General features: G+C 39.7%; 1 protein-coding gene across 4 annotated transcripts in view; it reads left to right on the top strand.

Moving 5' to 3' along the window:
* The first annotated feature begins 323 nt into the window (after positions 1-323).
* VRK2 (VRK serine/threonine kinase 2) overlaps positions 324-17,075 on the top strand; it is a 100,757-nt gene continuing 84,005 nt past the window's right edge. The window contains exons 1-2 of one of the 4 annotated variants that reach the window (XM_043917948.1): positions 324-577; positions 5,923-6,084. In XM_043917948.1, coding sequence (XP_043773883.1) covers positions 5,949-6,084 — 136 coding nt within the window. In that variant the 5' untranslated portion in view covers positions 324-577; positions 5,923-5,948. Of the gene's footprint in view, positions 578-5,692; positions 5,714-5,922; positions 6,085-17,075 lie in introns of those variants that run through there. The other 3 variants (XM_043917946.1, XM_043917945.1, XM_043917947.1) reach the window with 3 other exon arrangements.

Here is a 17,075-nt window from a genome sequence, read left to right as displayed (position 1 = left end):
AGGACTCAGCGATACATACACATGTATCCATTCTCAATGTTACGACGCTCTGTGCCAGCCTGGATGGGGGCGGAGAATGGTTACATTCTATTGCAAGAGTTTTGAATAAAGTCTTATCGTTTAAAAAAAATGCCAGAATATTTTTTTTAATTTAATAAATTTTATTAACCTAAATAGGGTTATTTCCACTTCACGGACAAAAAAAAATTAGACCATGTTTTTGAAGTTTTAAAGTAATTACGGTTGCCCCCGGGCCTGGGCCGGGACTAGGCTCCTCGGAACCCGGGCCAGCGTCTCCGCCCTGGCTAAGCGATGCGGTAACAGGGGCAGAAAGTTTGCTAGGCCCCTACCGAGGGCCGAGCCGGCTCCGGGCCCGCCTCCCCGCGGGATTGGAGGCCCGCCGCCCCGCCCGGCCTCGCGAGGCCCAAGGGAGCCTTCCCTCGTCCTGGGTGCCGGGAGTCGCGGCGAGACCCCGCACTTCCGCGTCCCGCCTGCCCCGCCCGCGCGGCGCCCCACGCCTGGAAGGAGCTGCCGTCGGAGTGAGACGCCGGGCCCGGGAGGGTTCCCTGCTTCCGCGGTGGGTTCTGACTATTTTAAAACTCAGCGCGAAATCCTGGCGCCCCTTCCCCACGCGTTTGCCCAAAACGCGGGGCGGGGGAGTTAGGCGGGAAAGGGGATTGGCTTTCTTTTACCACCGCCTACAGGGGCTCGAGGTAGGAAGTGAGAGTCCGGACGCCGGCGGGCTTCCGGTGGTTCGGGCCGGCCCTGGGCGTGGCGAGAAGTGGGGAGTTGGGTGGGTGGGAAGCTAAGGGGCTGTCTTGGACGGCCGCGTTGACCCGCCCCTGTCCCCGCCGTCACGGTCCGTCTCCGAGGCCGCCCCAAGCCCGGTCCCGGCTCGGGTTCAGGCCTCTGGGTACCGGGTTGTCTTCGGAAACTCGTGTTAAGCACTTTTCTTTTTTTTTTTATTTTATTTTATTTTATTTTTTTTTTTTTTCCAGTGGGTTTTGTCATACATTGATATGAATCAGCCATGGATTTACATGTATTCCCAATCCCGATCCCCCCTCCCACCTCCCTCTCCACCCGATTCCTCTGGGTCTTCCCAGTGCACCAGGCCGGAGCACTTGTCTCATGCATCCCACCTGGGCTGGTGATCTGTTTCACCATAGATAGTATACATGCTGTTCTTTTGAAATATCCCACCCTCACATTCTCCCACAAAGTTCAAAAGTCTGTTCTGTATTTCTGTGTCTCTTTTTCTGTTTTGCATATAGGGTTATCGTTATCACCTTTCTAAATTCCATATATATGTGTTAGTATGCTGTAATGTTCTTTATCTTTCTGGCTTACTTCACTCTGTATAAGGGGCTCCAGCTTCATCCATCTCATTAGGACTGGTTCAAATGAATTCTTTTTAATGGCTGAATAATATTCCATGGTGTATATGTACCACAGCTTCCTTATCCATTCATCTGCTGATGGGCATCTAGGTTGCTTCCATGTCCTGGCTATTATAAACAGTGCTGCAATGAACATTGGGGTGCACGTGTCTCTTTCAGATCTGGTTTCCTCAGTGTGTATGCCCAGAAGTGGGATTGCTGGGTCATATGGCAGTTCTATTTCCAGTTTTTTAAGAAATCTCCACACTGTTTTCCATAGCGGCTGTACTAGTTTGCATTCCCACCAACAGTGTAAGAGGGTTCCCTTTTCTCCACACCCTCTCCAGCATTTATTGCTTGTAGACTTTTGGATAGCAGCCATCCTGACTGGCGTGTAATGGTACCTCATTGTGGTTTTGATTTGCATTTCTCTAATAATGAGTGATGTTGAGCATCTTTTCATGTGTTTGTTAGCCATCTGTATGTCTTCTTTGGAGAAATGTCTGTTTAGTTCTTTGGCCCATTTTTTGATTGGGTCATTTATTTTTCTGGAATTGAGCTGCAGGAGTTGCTTGTATATTTTTGAGATTAATCCTTTGTCTGTTGCTTCATTTGCTATTATTTTCTCCCAATCTGAGGGCTGTCTTTTCACCTTGCTTATAGTTTCCTTTGTAGTGCAAAAGCTTTTAAGTTTTATTAGGTCCCATTTGTTTAGTTTTGCTTTTATTTCCAATATTCTGGGAGGTGGGTCATAGAGGATCAGATGGAGAAACATACCGTGTTCATGGATTGGAAGAATCAATATTGTCAAAATGGCTATTCTACCCAAAGCAGTCTATAGATTCAATGCAATCCCTATCAAGCTACCAACGGTATTTTTCACAGAACTAGACCAAAGAATTTCACAATTTGTATGGAAATACAAAAAACCTCGAATAGCCAAAATAATCTTGAGAAAGAAGAATGGAACTGGAGGAATCAACCTGCCTGACTTCAGACTCTACTACAAAGCCACAGTCATCAAGACAGTATGGTACTGGCACAAAGACAGAACTATAGATCAATGGAACAGAATAGAAAGCCCAGAGATAAATCCACGAACCTATGGACACCTTATCTTTGACAAAGGAGGCAAGGATATACAATGGAAAAAAGACAACCTCTTTAACAAGTGGTGCTGGGAAAACTGGTCAACCACTTGTAAAAGAATGAAACTAGAACACTTTCTAACACCATACACAAAAATAAACTCAAAATGGATTAAAGATCTAAATGTAAGACCAGAAACTATAAAACTCCTAGAGGAGAACATAGGCAAAACACTCTCCGACAAAAATCACAGCAAGATCCTCTGTGTTAAGCACTTTTCATCCTAGCGGGAAGGGCCCTGAAGCAGCAGGGACAAGCTTGTCCGGGACTGGCCTTGAGAGGAGGTTGGCGCTTCCTCCCGTGCCTTGAACTCTGGATCCATGCCGTGGGTGTTCACTGTATAGACAGTCACCTTTCAGGCTTCCAGTTCTGGTGCCACGGACTTGCCCCAAACGGTTTTTATCTTCTTCATACTGATGGAGAATGTATGCCCTGCTGAAAAGTTGTTATCACAAGACTTAAGGTTTTAAATCAGCAGATAAGTGTTGGATACCAGTATTTAAACAAGATTCTGGTCAGTATATAGAAAGTGAAAGTGTCAGTCTTTGAATCGTGTGACTTTGCAACTCCATGGTCTGTAGCCCACCAGGCTATCCTGTCCATGGGGCAAGAATATTGGAGTGGGTTTCCGTTCCCTTCTCCAGGGGATCTTCCTGACCCTGGGATCCAACCCAGGTCTCCTGCATTGGAGGCAGATTCTTTAATTGTCTGAGCCCCCAGTATAAAGTCCTGGTCAGAACTTTTCCTTCTTTGGGGCACTGTTCATATGATTTCCCAGCTTCCTTTGTGTTCGAGTTAGGAGGACGAGTGAATATTGCTCTACCCGGGTGTTACTGCTGAGTAAGATAGGGCATTGGGATATGTAGGGGGAAAGCCTACTGAAAGGAACAGAAACCTTGTTCAGAAGATGGATAGATTATACAACGAAGACTACTTTCATTTCGAAGGCCTAAAAAAAGGTTTAAAAAAAATTCTTTGAAACTACTTAGAGGATTGCCGTTATTGGAGAAGGAAATGGCATCCCACTCCAGTGCACTTGCCTGGAGAATCCCAGGGATGGGGGAACCTGTGGGCTGTTGTCTATGGGGTTGCACAGAGTCCGACATGACTGAAGCGACTTAGCAGCAGCAGCAGAGGATTGCCGTTACTTTCACACTTGTTTCAGGCTTATATGCTGTGTGTGCATTTTGTTTCTCCCTAAGAAATTTTCTAGTCCTTCCCAAAAATCTCTAGTAAGATTCACTAACCTATGTACAATTACAGTTAATTGGTTAAAGTTGTGTGGCTATCCTGTGGCGTCTCTACACTGTTGTTGGTAGTGCTGCATAAATTTCTAAGGCAGGACAGTTTTCACTTTGGTGATAATGGGGAAGAGACAGGGTAGAGAGAAGTAGAAAGAAGTTGAAACAGTAGTGTGGTAGTCTCACAACTAACTGCACAGTGGCCTAGTGCTCTGCTTAGTTACACATCCATGAAAATGGGCTCAATAAAGGACAGAAATGATATGGACCTAACAGAAGCAGAAGATATTAAGAAGATGTGGCAAGAATACACAGAAGAACTGGACAAAAAAGATCTTCACGACCCAGATAATCACAATGGTGTGATCAGTCACCTAGAGCCAGACATCCTGGAATGTGAAGCCAAGTGGGCCTTAGAAAGCATCACTACAAACAAAGCTAGTGGAGTTGATAGAATTCCAGTTGAGCTATTTCAAATCCTGAAAGATGATGCTGTGCAAGTGCTGCTGTCAATATGCCAGCAAATTTGGAAAACTCAGCAGTGGCCACAGGACTAGAAAAGGTCGGTTTTCATTCCACTCCCTAAGAAAGGCAATTCCAAGGAATGCTCAAACTACCACACAGTTGCACTCATCTCACACGCTAGTAAGGTAATGCTCAAAATTTTCCAAGCCAGGCTTCAGCAATACATGAACCGTGAACTTCCAGATGTTCAAGCTGGTTTTAGAAAAGGCAGAGGAACCAGAGATCAAATTGCCAATATCCGCTGGATCATCAAAAAAGCAAGAGAGTTCCAGAAAACATCCATTTCTGCTTTATTGATTACGCCAAAGCCTTTGACTGTGTGGATCACAATAAACTGTGGAAAATTCTGAAAGAGAAGGGAATATCAGACCACCTGACCTGCCTCTTGAGAAACCTGTATGCAGGTCAGGAAGCAACAGTTAGAACTGGACATGGAACAACAGACTGGTTCCAAATAGAAAAGGAGTACGTCAAGGCTGCATATTGTCACCCTGCTTATTTAACTTCTATGCAGAGTACATCATGAGAAATGCTAGGCTGGAGGAAGCACAAACTGGAATCAAGATGGCCGGGAGAAATATCAATAACTTCATATATGTAGATGACACTACCCTTATGGCAGAAAGTGAAGAGGAACTAAAAAGCCTCTTGATGAAGGTGAAGGAGGAGAGTGAAAAAGTTGGCTTAAAGCTTAACATTCAGAAAACTAAGATCATGGCATCTGGTCCCATCACCTCATGGGAAATAGTTGGGAGACAGTGGAAACAGTGTCAGACTTTATTTTTTTGGGCTCCAAAATCACTGCAGGTGGTGACTGCAGCCATGCAATTAAAAGACACTTGCTCCTTGGAAGGAAAGTTATGACCAACCTAGATAGCATATTAAAAAGCAGAGACATTACTTTGCCAACAAAGGTCTGTCTGGTCAAGGCTATGGTTTTTCCAGTGGTCATGTATGGATGTGAGAGTTGGACTATAAAGAAAGCTGAGCGCCGAAAAACTGATGCTTTTGAACTGTGGTGTTGGAGAAGATTCTTTGAGAGTCCCTTGGACTGCAAGGAGATCCAGCCAGTCCATCCTGAAGGAGATACGTCCTGGGTGTTCATTGGAAGGACTGATGCTGAAGCTGAAACCCTGATACTTTGGCCACCTCATGCGAAGAGTTGACTCGTTGGAAAAGACCCTGATGCTGGGAGGGATTGGGGGCAGGAGGAGAAGGGGATGACAGAGGATGAGATGGCTGGATGGCATCACTGATTCAATAGGCATGAGTCTGAGTAAACTGGGAGTTTGTGATGGACAGGGAGGCCTGGCGTGCTGCGATTCCTGGGGTCACAAAGAGTCGGTCATGACTGAGCGACTGAACTGAACTGAGTAGGTGTTTTGACCCCCTAACTGAATTTTGGAAATGTTAAGTGAGGTTCAGCAGGCTTTGTTTTTTTTAGTATCAGTGTCTCTTCGATTTCAATATTGTAATCTTGGTGAATCTCCAGTTTGAATATAATATGTGGGCTTTCCCAATCCCAGTTGACTTTAGAATCCTAATTTCTGGGAAGGTGCCCCATAGAAGACATTTTGAGAAATGTATTTAAGTGGAGTTTTCTTTGTTGTTTTTATTTTTAATTACAGCCTCACCCCTTCTGTCAACAGAAGTGATGCCACCAAGAAGAAAAGAAAAATACAAGCTTCCTATTCCACTTCCAGAAGGCACAGTCCTGGATGACATGGAAGGAAAACAATGGGTGCTGGGCAAGCTGATTGGCTCTGGAGGATTTGGCTTGATATATTTAGGTAAAGTATAAATCACCAGATACTCTTATGTATGTGACTGTGATGACTTAATATTTTGAAAATTGAAATCAAATAGAATTCATAAATGTAAGTAATATGAAGATAGTTAGTGTTTAGTAGAAGGTCTATGCTAGGTTCAAGATATGACTGACCCTAGTCCCTTCTTGTCCATGTCTTTCTAAATGACTCTTAGAAAGTCTTTCCAGAGCACAGTTACACAGTCTGCCAGACAAATGGTTAATGTTCTGTTTTGAGACTGTTTTCTTGGAAACATTGGTTTTTATGACTCAAGAGAACACAACTCTATGATTATGAACATTTCCCATTTGTGAATCTTAATCATTAATGTTGAAGTAGTGTAAGGTTCTGGTCATTTCTTCACTAGGTCTCACTAGAGAACTGGGCCTTAATACCCAAGGCTATCTATTGCGTAGAATTAATTAACTTCTCTCTTGTACATCTAGATTGGTACTATTATGTGCTATCTTTAGGATAATTAACAGATACTTAAACATAGTTTCTGTGTTTTTTGGTACAAGTAAGGAACCTAAGTTGAGTGTGTTTTTACACTATATTAAAAAATTTTAAATTACATTGACTTTAAAAGGATTGTTCAGGGCTACCTTTTATCTATAGTTTTAAGGATCAAGGGATATCCATTACAAGATGAGATTTAATGAATAAGATAAATATTAGTGATTAAAAAAAATCCTCTCAAGGAGAAATTCTAAATATATTGACTTATTACATCTGTGTCTGGAGGCGTTTAAGAAGTTGGTAAAAAAGCCTTCCATGGAAGAATCTTGGGTTCCTTATTAAACATTTTAGAGTAAAGGGGAAGAAAGACATTCCCTCTGCCCTCCTAAGTTTAATAGCTGGGTTTATGCAATGAACTGATAGCAGGAAGATTAACAGGAGATAAGGTATACAAATACATTAATTTTTTGATGTTATGTGCACAGTAATATTACAGGTGGAAAAATAGTTGAATAAATATCCTAAAGCATGGTAAAATTTGAGAGCTTACATACTATCTTAATAAGGGAAGAGAAGGGACTAGGCCACTTTAGGGACAGTACATGATTTTTCGGAGAGATTACTAGGCCTGTAGAAGAGTAGATGGGGGCTGTGATAGTCTGTAACAAAGTTTGGGAGTGATGTCAATATCTAATCTCTTCTGTGATGACTCAGTCTTTCCTGGTTAATGAAGCTCTCCTAGATGTCTTTAAAACAGTAGAGTTGTGTGTGTGTTTTTTTGGGGGGAGGGGTGCTCTGTCTTTAGCCAGATAAAGGGAGTTCAGAGAAAGCCTTTCCCTGCATTTGCTGTTTTTCAAGTGCATTCAGTGCAAAATAATCCTGTTGCCAAACAGGCACCAAACAGGTGGCAGAATATGCCACCCTTCTCACGCAAATGTGTTTCATGGATCTTGAAGGATTAAGCTCCTCTTCTGATGAAGTTGAGATTGTAGTATCGAATAAATGGGTGAAATACAGTGAATAAATAACTTCTTATTAATCACCTAAGTGTCTAATCTAGTTGGGAAGATAAGACCAACACAAAAGTGTAGTGTGGGTTAGATAAAGAACAACTTCCCTATTTAAAGGGTTTGAACTTGCTTGAAAAATGTTAAGTACTAGATTTAGTGACACAAGCGGCACTGTTTAACAGAAATGTAATGCAAGCCACATATGGACTATAAAATTGTCAAGGAGCCACATTAAAAAAAAGCAGGTGAAATTTATTTAAATAATATGTATTATTTAATGTGATGTATCTAAAATACAATTCCAATACATTATTGATATTAAAAAAGGGAAATATTTCACTTCTTTAGTTAAATGGGACTAGACCAGGATATGTCTAGCCCCATTTCAGGGACTCAGTAACTACCTATAGGTAGTGGCTACCATGTTGAATGTTGTAGATAAAGACCCTGAGAGGACTTGGAGTCTACAGAGAGTATATTCTTTGAAGAGTAATTGTTAGTTGAAACTCTGAATTGATGAATTCTCTTGTATAGATGAGTGTTAAGATCTCTGGTATATTGTCTTGACTCAAGGTCAGAGAAATGGAGTGGAATAAGTTATTTCTGATGTGGCTGAACTGTAGCCTTGGATTGCACAGCTTGTCAGTTATTCTAATGTTTGAATTATTTTGAGTAATTTCAAAGAACTACAGAAAAGTATTGATTGTGCTAGTCTTATTTCTTTTCTCTTTTTAATTGTAAATATTATATGTGTTAATATGTATTTAAATTTAAGACCATGTTTAAAGTTGAACTATGTGTGTGTATGCATACATATATGTGTACACATGCTACTTGTGTGGTTCCTGTTGTGAAAAAGGAATTTAGGCATGTGGAATTAGGAATTTAGGCTTAGTCATGTGATTTATTTGCCCCTATTCAAATATAGGAGAAAACCTTGCTTCTTTCAATCTAAGTACTGCACATATTTTTTACTTAATTTTTCTCAATAATATTTAGTTTGCAACAATTTTCAAGATTTCATAGTTATGAAGTACCCCCTACTATCTGAATTGAAGAACCTGGATCCTGGATATATGAGCAAATGCATATGACTGGGATAAGATTTTAAGGAAATGTTTAGCTATTTTGAGGAAAAGTTGTGTGTTGCAAATGTTGTTACTGTTCTATCAAAAGTGGCACTCATAAATTATGATCTCAGCTCCTCAGTGAGATGCTGTCAGCAATAGCTTTGTTAAAATTAGTTTTTACGTATATTTTTCAAGCTGAGAAAATCCATATGAAATTATATCATGTTTTTGCATTTTAGCATGGTTCTCATCATTTCCTGTATAAAGGAAGTAGCCAGCCAGTTCAGGTTTCCCTAATACCTTTGTGACAGCTACATTGTTAAGCATTATGTTTTCTAGATACACTTTCAGCAGATACTTCATCAGCATTGTCACTTAAGGCTGAGAAGAGACTAACCGCCCTGACTGACTCATATGTGCATGTACAACTGTCCTGTAGTTTTGAGATCAATAGCCAAAGACTTTCAGTAGTCAGCAAGAAGTAAAGGGGAAGGGGCAGAGATGTTTTGTATTTACTCTCAACTTGGAGAAATAATGTTCCTGTAGCAGTAACAGAAATAGTAATAAGAGGAAAAAGAAAGTCTGAACATAAAACAAAGTTCTTCCTTTGCATTTGAAAAGAGAGGAGGGGAAAAGGAAGAAAGGAAACTGTTTCGGGGAGTGGGAAAGCTTGCAGTAACCTCAGGATCAAAAAAGTGAAAAAAAAAATTCTAAAACTTCAGGAGACAGAACTAAGAGTTTGAATTTTACTTTAGTGCTAGGAATAACAGAACCAAGCAAACTGGAGAATTTCATAAATCACAGCTTTAAGGTTTTGAGCTGAGCCTTTTGCGAAATGAGTAACTTTCATCTATTCAGGAATCTTTGTTTCTGTTCTCTAGGATTGAGGTAATAATACTTGCAATGATTAAGGTAATACTTTTAAAGAACTTGGAACTTGATAAGCAATTCACTGTAATTGATTTATTTATTTAGAACTTCCCATTCTCAGTGATAGCTGAACTCTAAATTTGGTGTCTGGTGCTCAGATTAGCATGGTGACTAAGACATGTATGGGAGGGTTTTTCCATTTGTCCTCCCAGGGACTGTGATGGGCTTAGCTACTAAATATGGTGAAACTGAGAAACAGAGAATGTCAGTGGAAGTCTATGGCATTTTACTTGCCAAAGTGTATGTTTTTCCCATTTCAATTTACAGTAGTAGCCATGATGACATAGTGAAAATTCTCACATAAACTGTATCTTATGTTTCAGATATGAAAGGTACTATGTTTCAGAATTAATAAAAAATCTAGAAAAACAGAATTATAGATAATAAACTTTAGCCAAATTACTTTAAAGTCTTCTTAGACAGCTTTCCCAGGTGGCTCAATGGTAAAGAATCTGCCTACCAATGCAGGAGAGGTGGGTTTGACCCCTGGTTTGGGAAGATCCCCTGGAGGAGGAAGTAACAAATGATAGAATGCTTTATCTGTAGAAGTTTTATTTTTTAGAATTTGAGCATAGCCATGACCATTTAGCATCTTTGGAATATTAAGCACAGGCTATATGTTTACCAGTTATTTGCCTCAGAGATTGAGACTGAAGTTGGGCTACTAAACCCACACAAGCCAGTTTTCTTTTTTCCCCCACATAATTATAGATGTCACCCTTAACTCCAGCCTGTTATCTTAAATATAACACTCTTAGTCATAAAAACTTGAGACAAATTAACTATAAAATCTATATATGCTTTTATTGACAGTAAATCAAGAGCATTATATTTTATAAATAATGTTATTATAACTAAGATTAATTCTTGAAGCATTAAGACCAATCATTTATTCATGGATAAATGTTTAGAGTTCAGGTGACTGCCATACATTTCTTGGGTAATCCTCTCAGATTAGCTCAATTTTGTTCTTTAGAAACAGAAGAAATCTTTGTTGGGCAGGGCAGAGAGAAGATAGAGTAACTGGGAGTTGTAGATATTGTCAAAGTTTAACTCAATTATCGATGAAGAAATAGACCTTTATCTAAATAGAAAAAAATTTTTATGTGTGGTTTTTATTTATTGTATTGTTTGGTGGCTCAGTGGTAAAGAATCTGCCTTCCAGTGTGGGAGATGCTGGTTTGATCCCTGGGTGGGGAAGATCCCCTGGAGAGGGAAATGGCAGCCCACTCCAGTGTTCTTGGCTAAGAGATCCCATGGACAGAGGAGCCTAGCAGGCTACACAGTCCAGAGGGGTCACAAAGAGTCAGACATGACTTAGTGACTGAACGAGAACAACTTTCTAGTCAGCTAGAATGGATTGGTTTTTAAGGTATGAAGAGTAATGTTCTGAAGAGCCTAATGATAATGCTAGCAACAAAATAAAGTTACTAAAACATGTATTGCTTCATAATATATTGCTGTGTTAGATGTTATTTTGGCAGTGTTTTATAGAGAAGACTTTGAGATAAGCAGTTAATCTGACCTAACACAATGCAACATTGTGGCCCCACCACCATGCTGCTGCTGCTACTGCTAAGTCGCTTCAGTCATGTCCGACTCTGCTCGACCCCATAGATGGAAGCCCACCAGGCTCCACCATCCCTGGGATTCTCCAGGAAAGAACACTGGAGTGGGTTGTCATTTCCTTCTCCAATGCATGAAAGTGAAAAGTGAAAGTGAAGTCACTCAGTTGTGTCCCAACTATTAGCGACCCCATGGACCGCAGTCTACCAGGCTCCTCCGTCTATGGGATTTTCCAGGCAAGAGTACTGGAGTGGGGTGCCATTGCCTTCTCCTCCCACCAGAATAGTTACTAGGAAATTTTGCGGATGATACCCTGGGGGTGAGAAGAAGGAAATAAACATGAAATAAGGATAACTTGTTCTAGAAACTGTCATATATAAGATAAATTAGTTCCAAGCTGAAGGTTTAAAATGTAATAGTTGGTATAATCCGGAGAAGGCAACGGCACCCCACTCCAGTACTCTTGCCTGGAAAATCCCATGGATGGAGGAGCCTGGTAGGCTGCAGTCCATGGGGTTGTGAAGAGTCGGACATGACTGAGCGACTTCACTTTCACTTTTCACTTTCATGCATCGGAGAAGGAAATGGCAACCCACTCCAGTGTTCTTGCCTGGAGAATCCCAGGGACGGGGGAGCCTGGTAGGCTGTCGTCTATGAGGTCACACAGAGTCGGACATGACTGAAGTGACTTAGCAGCAGCAGCAGTTGGTATAATCTCAACAGATGAAGAGATTGCTTGGGATTTTGTGAATTTAATAAACGTGTTGTACCTTTCATAAGAATTTAAAGTTCCTAGAAGTTTTATTTTAATTTTGTATGTGCTGGCCATTGGCTGTTAATTTTGAATTTTAAAAGCACAGTGTTCATTTACTTACCAGCTAAGAAATCTAAATACCTGCAAAAGTTTGGATTCTTTGTATAAAAAGGAAGCATCCTCCTAAGGTTTGCTTAGTCTTTGCTTGTCTTTTTTGTTTTTGTAAGTATCCGATCTTTTAAACATATTTTATATTATGGGTCTTCATGTTCAGCATTCTACTGTCAAACTCTTTTGCCTTAAGGGAAGATTTACAAACTGCTCTGTTCTTCAATAATTTGTGCGTTATGCCTCTTCCACTGCACCTGTTACTATCTTACAATGGTTTCAGTGGTCAAGGTTTTTAAATTTGAAGCCTATCACTATAGGGAAGTTTCTTCTTCATGAAATGAGTTCACCTCTATTGCCACACAGTAAAAAAAAACAAAACAAAACTCAACTTTCAGGAGCGTCTAGCTTCCTTATGAAATATGAATGGAGTTTAGCTTCTGAAGTGTTTTAGGCTTTTTTTTCTTTAGGTATGGAAGAAGAGTAGGAAGTAGTCTTCTTTTAAGAAACAGGAATATCTATGTTTATAGAATAAATGAGAAGAAAATTAAGAAACTCTAAAGCTCTAAATAGGAGTATTCACTAGAAATTAGCTATTTGGATGATGAAAATTTGTTCACCCTCCTCACTTAACAATGATTCAAAAATGTTCATGGACCTTATACTGCTTACATACTTGATTTTGCAATTCGTGCATCTTCAGAATGTTTGTCCCTTATAACTCTATTACATGAACTGAGTACATTATGCAGTTTTCTACTTGAAAGGGCATTTTAAGAGGAAGGACATAAAACTCAGCAATTATTTCAAGAAAATTTTTGAAGATTTCCATTGTTTCTTTTAAAAGGGAAAAAGAAAGTCATCCTGACTTCATTTAGTCAGGAAGACTTTCCTTTAACATCTCCAATCAAGTAATACTTGAAGGAAAAGATTCATAGAAAGATATCCATTGAAGGCCAGAAACATCTACAGATGCAGTGTGATCCTAGGCAATGAGGCATGTGGCCCTTCATTGGCATTATATGATAACAGGAGGATCTTCTGGCAGAAGAGCTGACTTTTGCTGCGTTCTGCATGCTGCCCCTCCAAGCCCATCTTTGATTGGCACCTATGCCCTATTGAAACTGGCATCACACCTTCTGAATGGGCACAGTGCCAGCCAAGCAGATGGGTATGGGCAAAAGCATGCCAGAAACCCAGTATGTGCATCAAGTTTAAGTATCAGGGGCCCAAACTCCCATCCAGGGATATAAAAACTGCAGTCTGTTGAGAGCTTTTTGTGCTTAAGGTTAAAGGACATGCCATTTCTACTCCAGCTTAGAGGTTGATTAATTTTGAAAGTCAAACAGGAGCTCCTGTGGCAGTGTCAAGCAAAATTCTATCTTTGGTGAATGAGAATTACTACTTCATGTAGGGAAGAGAAAAGTATTGTAATGAAGTTTCCAATGAGAGTTACTCTCCTGCAAGTGCCTCCAGCACTTAAGCAGCATGCATTCAGTGGAGATGAATATTTCTGTTCTCCAGCAGAGCCAGGTGCATTCAAAGCCAGATCTTCAACCTGCTGCAGTAAAGAACCCTAAATTTAGAAAGGGCAGGTAAAGTTTGGAAGAACTCCTTGGTGGCAGCTCTCACCATGAGCTGATGAGGCTTCACAAAAGTGTATAAAGGAGATGAAGGAAAAACTCCAAATTAAAAACCTTCCGATTATTTTAGTCTGAAACAGAAAGATCTTTAATAAAGGGAAAAGTTTAGTCCTTTCTCTAAATGCAGAATTTTTTTTGAATTTTATATCAATAAAAAGTTAGTTTACCAAAACGTTAGAACCAACTTAATGCATAAGTAACAAAGCTTCCTATTCTAACATTTATTTCATTGCATGTCTATCATGTATATAAACTTCACTTCTTGAATAATGGATTTTGCATAAAATTGAGTTCTAAATATCATATTCCTTATGATCGTCTCACACCAGCTACAGAACTGGGCAAAAATAAAAAAAAAGGGCATCATTTCTTGTGATCACTTTAATCGTATTCTCTAAATGCTCTTAAATTTACAAGAATGCCTATAAGACCAGCTGTGGCCAAGAGAAGCTTTTTGTAATCGCCTTATAGCCATTGCTTTTTCTTTTCCACTGTGTAAACTTTATCTATGGAGCAGATTCCATGAGACCATTGTGAATACTTCAACGTATTCAAAACATATAACTGCCACAAATTAAACTACTAAAACTAAAGCTGGTGCATTGTAACTGCCAAGTAAAGCTGGCACGTCCCTCCGTCAGACTGCGGGAGAGTATGCCATACAGTCCTCAGAAAACACAATTCATCCAGAAGCACTCTTGTCACTTGCTCTGATATTAAACCAGAGAAAGTGACATTAATTAAAGAAGTGACATGAGCCAACAAAAGCAATGAAATTCTAAGCTTTGGCTCATATGCAGACCTTACTCCAACTTGCTTTGCTTAGGTATCGTGGCCATTTAAGAGGAGTATGGCTACTTCCCTTGTCCTCCTCCTCTCATCCTTCCTTTGGAAACATCGTTTTCAGGCAACTAAAATTTCATACCCAGGGTTGCCCTAGCCAGTTGGTACACTGCAGGGTTTCCTAAAATAGTCGTGTGGTGGCATGTGATGCATTTACTGCAGTTGGTGACTGCATGAGATGAACAACTAGGGACAGAGGCGAGTTGGTCTTACAGAAAGGCGAACAGCAGCCGAATTGAGCAGAGTCCATAGGTTCAGTAGACTGAGAGCTAGGGGAGTCTGTTGCTGGGATCACTGGTGGAAACTAATGGTGGCCAATAGGCCTTATGAAAATTCTAACATGCTAACGAGGCAAGCAGGGGAGTAGCCACAACTTTGCTTGCTTGCTCTTTGTTCCTTCCTGTAATATGTTCTTTCGAAGCGCTTATCTTGTTTCTTATGATTGCCATTTGTATACTGTTTACCCTCCACCAGTATTAGATTATAAACTCCTTGTAGGCCTTCTCTCAAGAGTGCTTCAACAAGGCCCAATATATAACAGCTTAAAAAATGATTGGTTAAATTAAAACTAGTCTGTTGGGGAAAAATAATTTTCCCAACAGTTGGCTTATCTGAGATGAAATTTTGTGCTGTTGGTACTGTAATATGTGGCATGTATGTAGGGTTCTGTCTTTTTAGAGTTAGAGGCATTATTTTATTTGTCTTGGGGAGCTTGAGGGGTATAAGTTTCTGTTCATCTTCTTTTCAAGTATGTTTTTTAAATATAAGAAGCCATGTACTTAATCCATAGATTATAGGATTTATTGAGGGAGTCTACTTTGCTAATGCACAGTGCAGAGAGAGTTTAAAAAAATGGACATTATATTAAGATTAAACAGTTTTGTGTTTAGAATGAAACAATTCTACAGAGTAGCCCTTAATTGAAGTAGACTTAACAGCAAGTATAAACTTTTGTGGAGAAAATAGATGGGGTTTAATGTTAAATGGATTGACTTATAGGCATGTAAATGTATTTTTAGAATCTACTTTTCAAAGAATATAAACACAACTTTAATGGAAAATAAATTGTTGGTATTTCTTTTAATCCAAGTGAATGAAAGATTTGATTAAGAGTTTTATACATAGTCAGAAGCTTTTGTTATAGTTTCTGGGCATGGGTGTTTTATATTTGAGATCAGGAATTTTCTGTGTAATTAGTCGAGAGGTTTAATGTACATTTTTAATATCAGACAGACAATGGCTTCAAAGAGACAGCAGTGCTGCAAAGGAGCAAGAAAAGAAGGCCAAAGTTGACACACACAGAGGCAAAACAGTGTAGGAAAAATCAACACGTTTTGCAAAATCAATCATTGAAAATGTGTCAGTGTTCAGGAGACTGTCTTTAATTTGCAATCCAAGTGAAAAAGAGTATTTAAATATGAGAGGCAGTATTATTGAGCCCAGCATGCCTGCTACCACTTGTTTGACTAGCTCAGAATAGAACACTGAAAGGCAAGGGCTCAAAGTTAAATGAACATTTATACATTTTAAAATCAAATGAAAGATTCAGAGTATATTCATGAATTAATTTTTTTTTTCAGAACCCTAAATTTAATCAGCTGGAATTACTTTTAAAGTGCCATTCTATTTAACTTTTGGGAATGATGAATTTGCCTTTTAATAGGAATGCTGTATTTTATCATGAAGATGAAACAAACTGTCTTTTGTTAATTATTCCCCAGAGACACTGGCCATTTTTCTCTCCTATGCTTAGTGTGGAGTAAAGGCAGCTTCCCGCAAATTTATATCAAGCAAGAGCAATCGGAAGCTACAACATGTGTGAAAGAGGCTCATGGAAGGCTTAGCATCCATTGTAGCTGTTCTGAAGGCCACCTAATGAAATTCACAGAGGTGATGTTAACCAAAGCCTCACTGTGGAGGCCGTGAGCACAGGACACAGAGCAGTGAAAAGGAATGAAAGCAAGAATCCCTGGTGAAGACTAGCAGATGAGTCATATGTGTCTGGGGCGTGCTGCCAGGCATAGTTTCTGAAACCTTTTTTAGGAAATCTTCATCCTCATCCACTACCGATAGAATCTTTTACTCAGTGTGTGCCAAGCTCTGTGTTAAATGCTTCATATGGATTATTTCATTTAATTCTCCCAGCAGCTTGACAAGGCAGTTTTGAGGCCTAGGAATGTTAAGTAATTTGTCTAATTGTCTTCCATCTCCATTTGAACTCGGGTCTCTCTGCTCTCCTGGTTGGTGTCTTTTGTCAAAGAACACTGTGAATTTATTACTAGCCAGAGAAAATAGTGACAAATGACATGCCTGTGTGATGCTCATTTCTAAAATAACTGAAATATCTAATTGATGGTATTGGCAGCTAATTTAAGAAATACGTTAGCGCTGGTGCTGGTAATAGTGTCATTTTCGTTCAGATTGACAACTTGAGGTGTAGAGCATTTGTGATATGTTTTTAATATTTTTACAAAATCTGTGAAAGTACATCTGATATTTATAGTAAATCTAATGTTAAGAACAGGAAAAAATACATATACTAAAAATGTACCTAGAACAAACAATATTTTTATGAAAAAAAAAAGTGAGA

Source organism: Cervus elaphus, chromosome 11 (genome assembly GCF_910594005.1).
Source record: "Cervus elaphus chromosome 11, mCerEla1.1, whole genome shotgun sequence".
NCBI lineage: Eukaryota > Metazoa > Chordata > Mammalia > Artiodactyla > Cervidae > Cervus > Cervus elaphus.
Note: the sequence above shows the minus strand (reverse complement) of the source record. Positions and strands in the feature narration are given on the sequence as shown.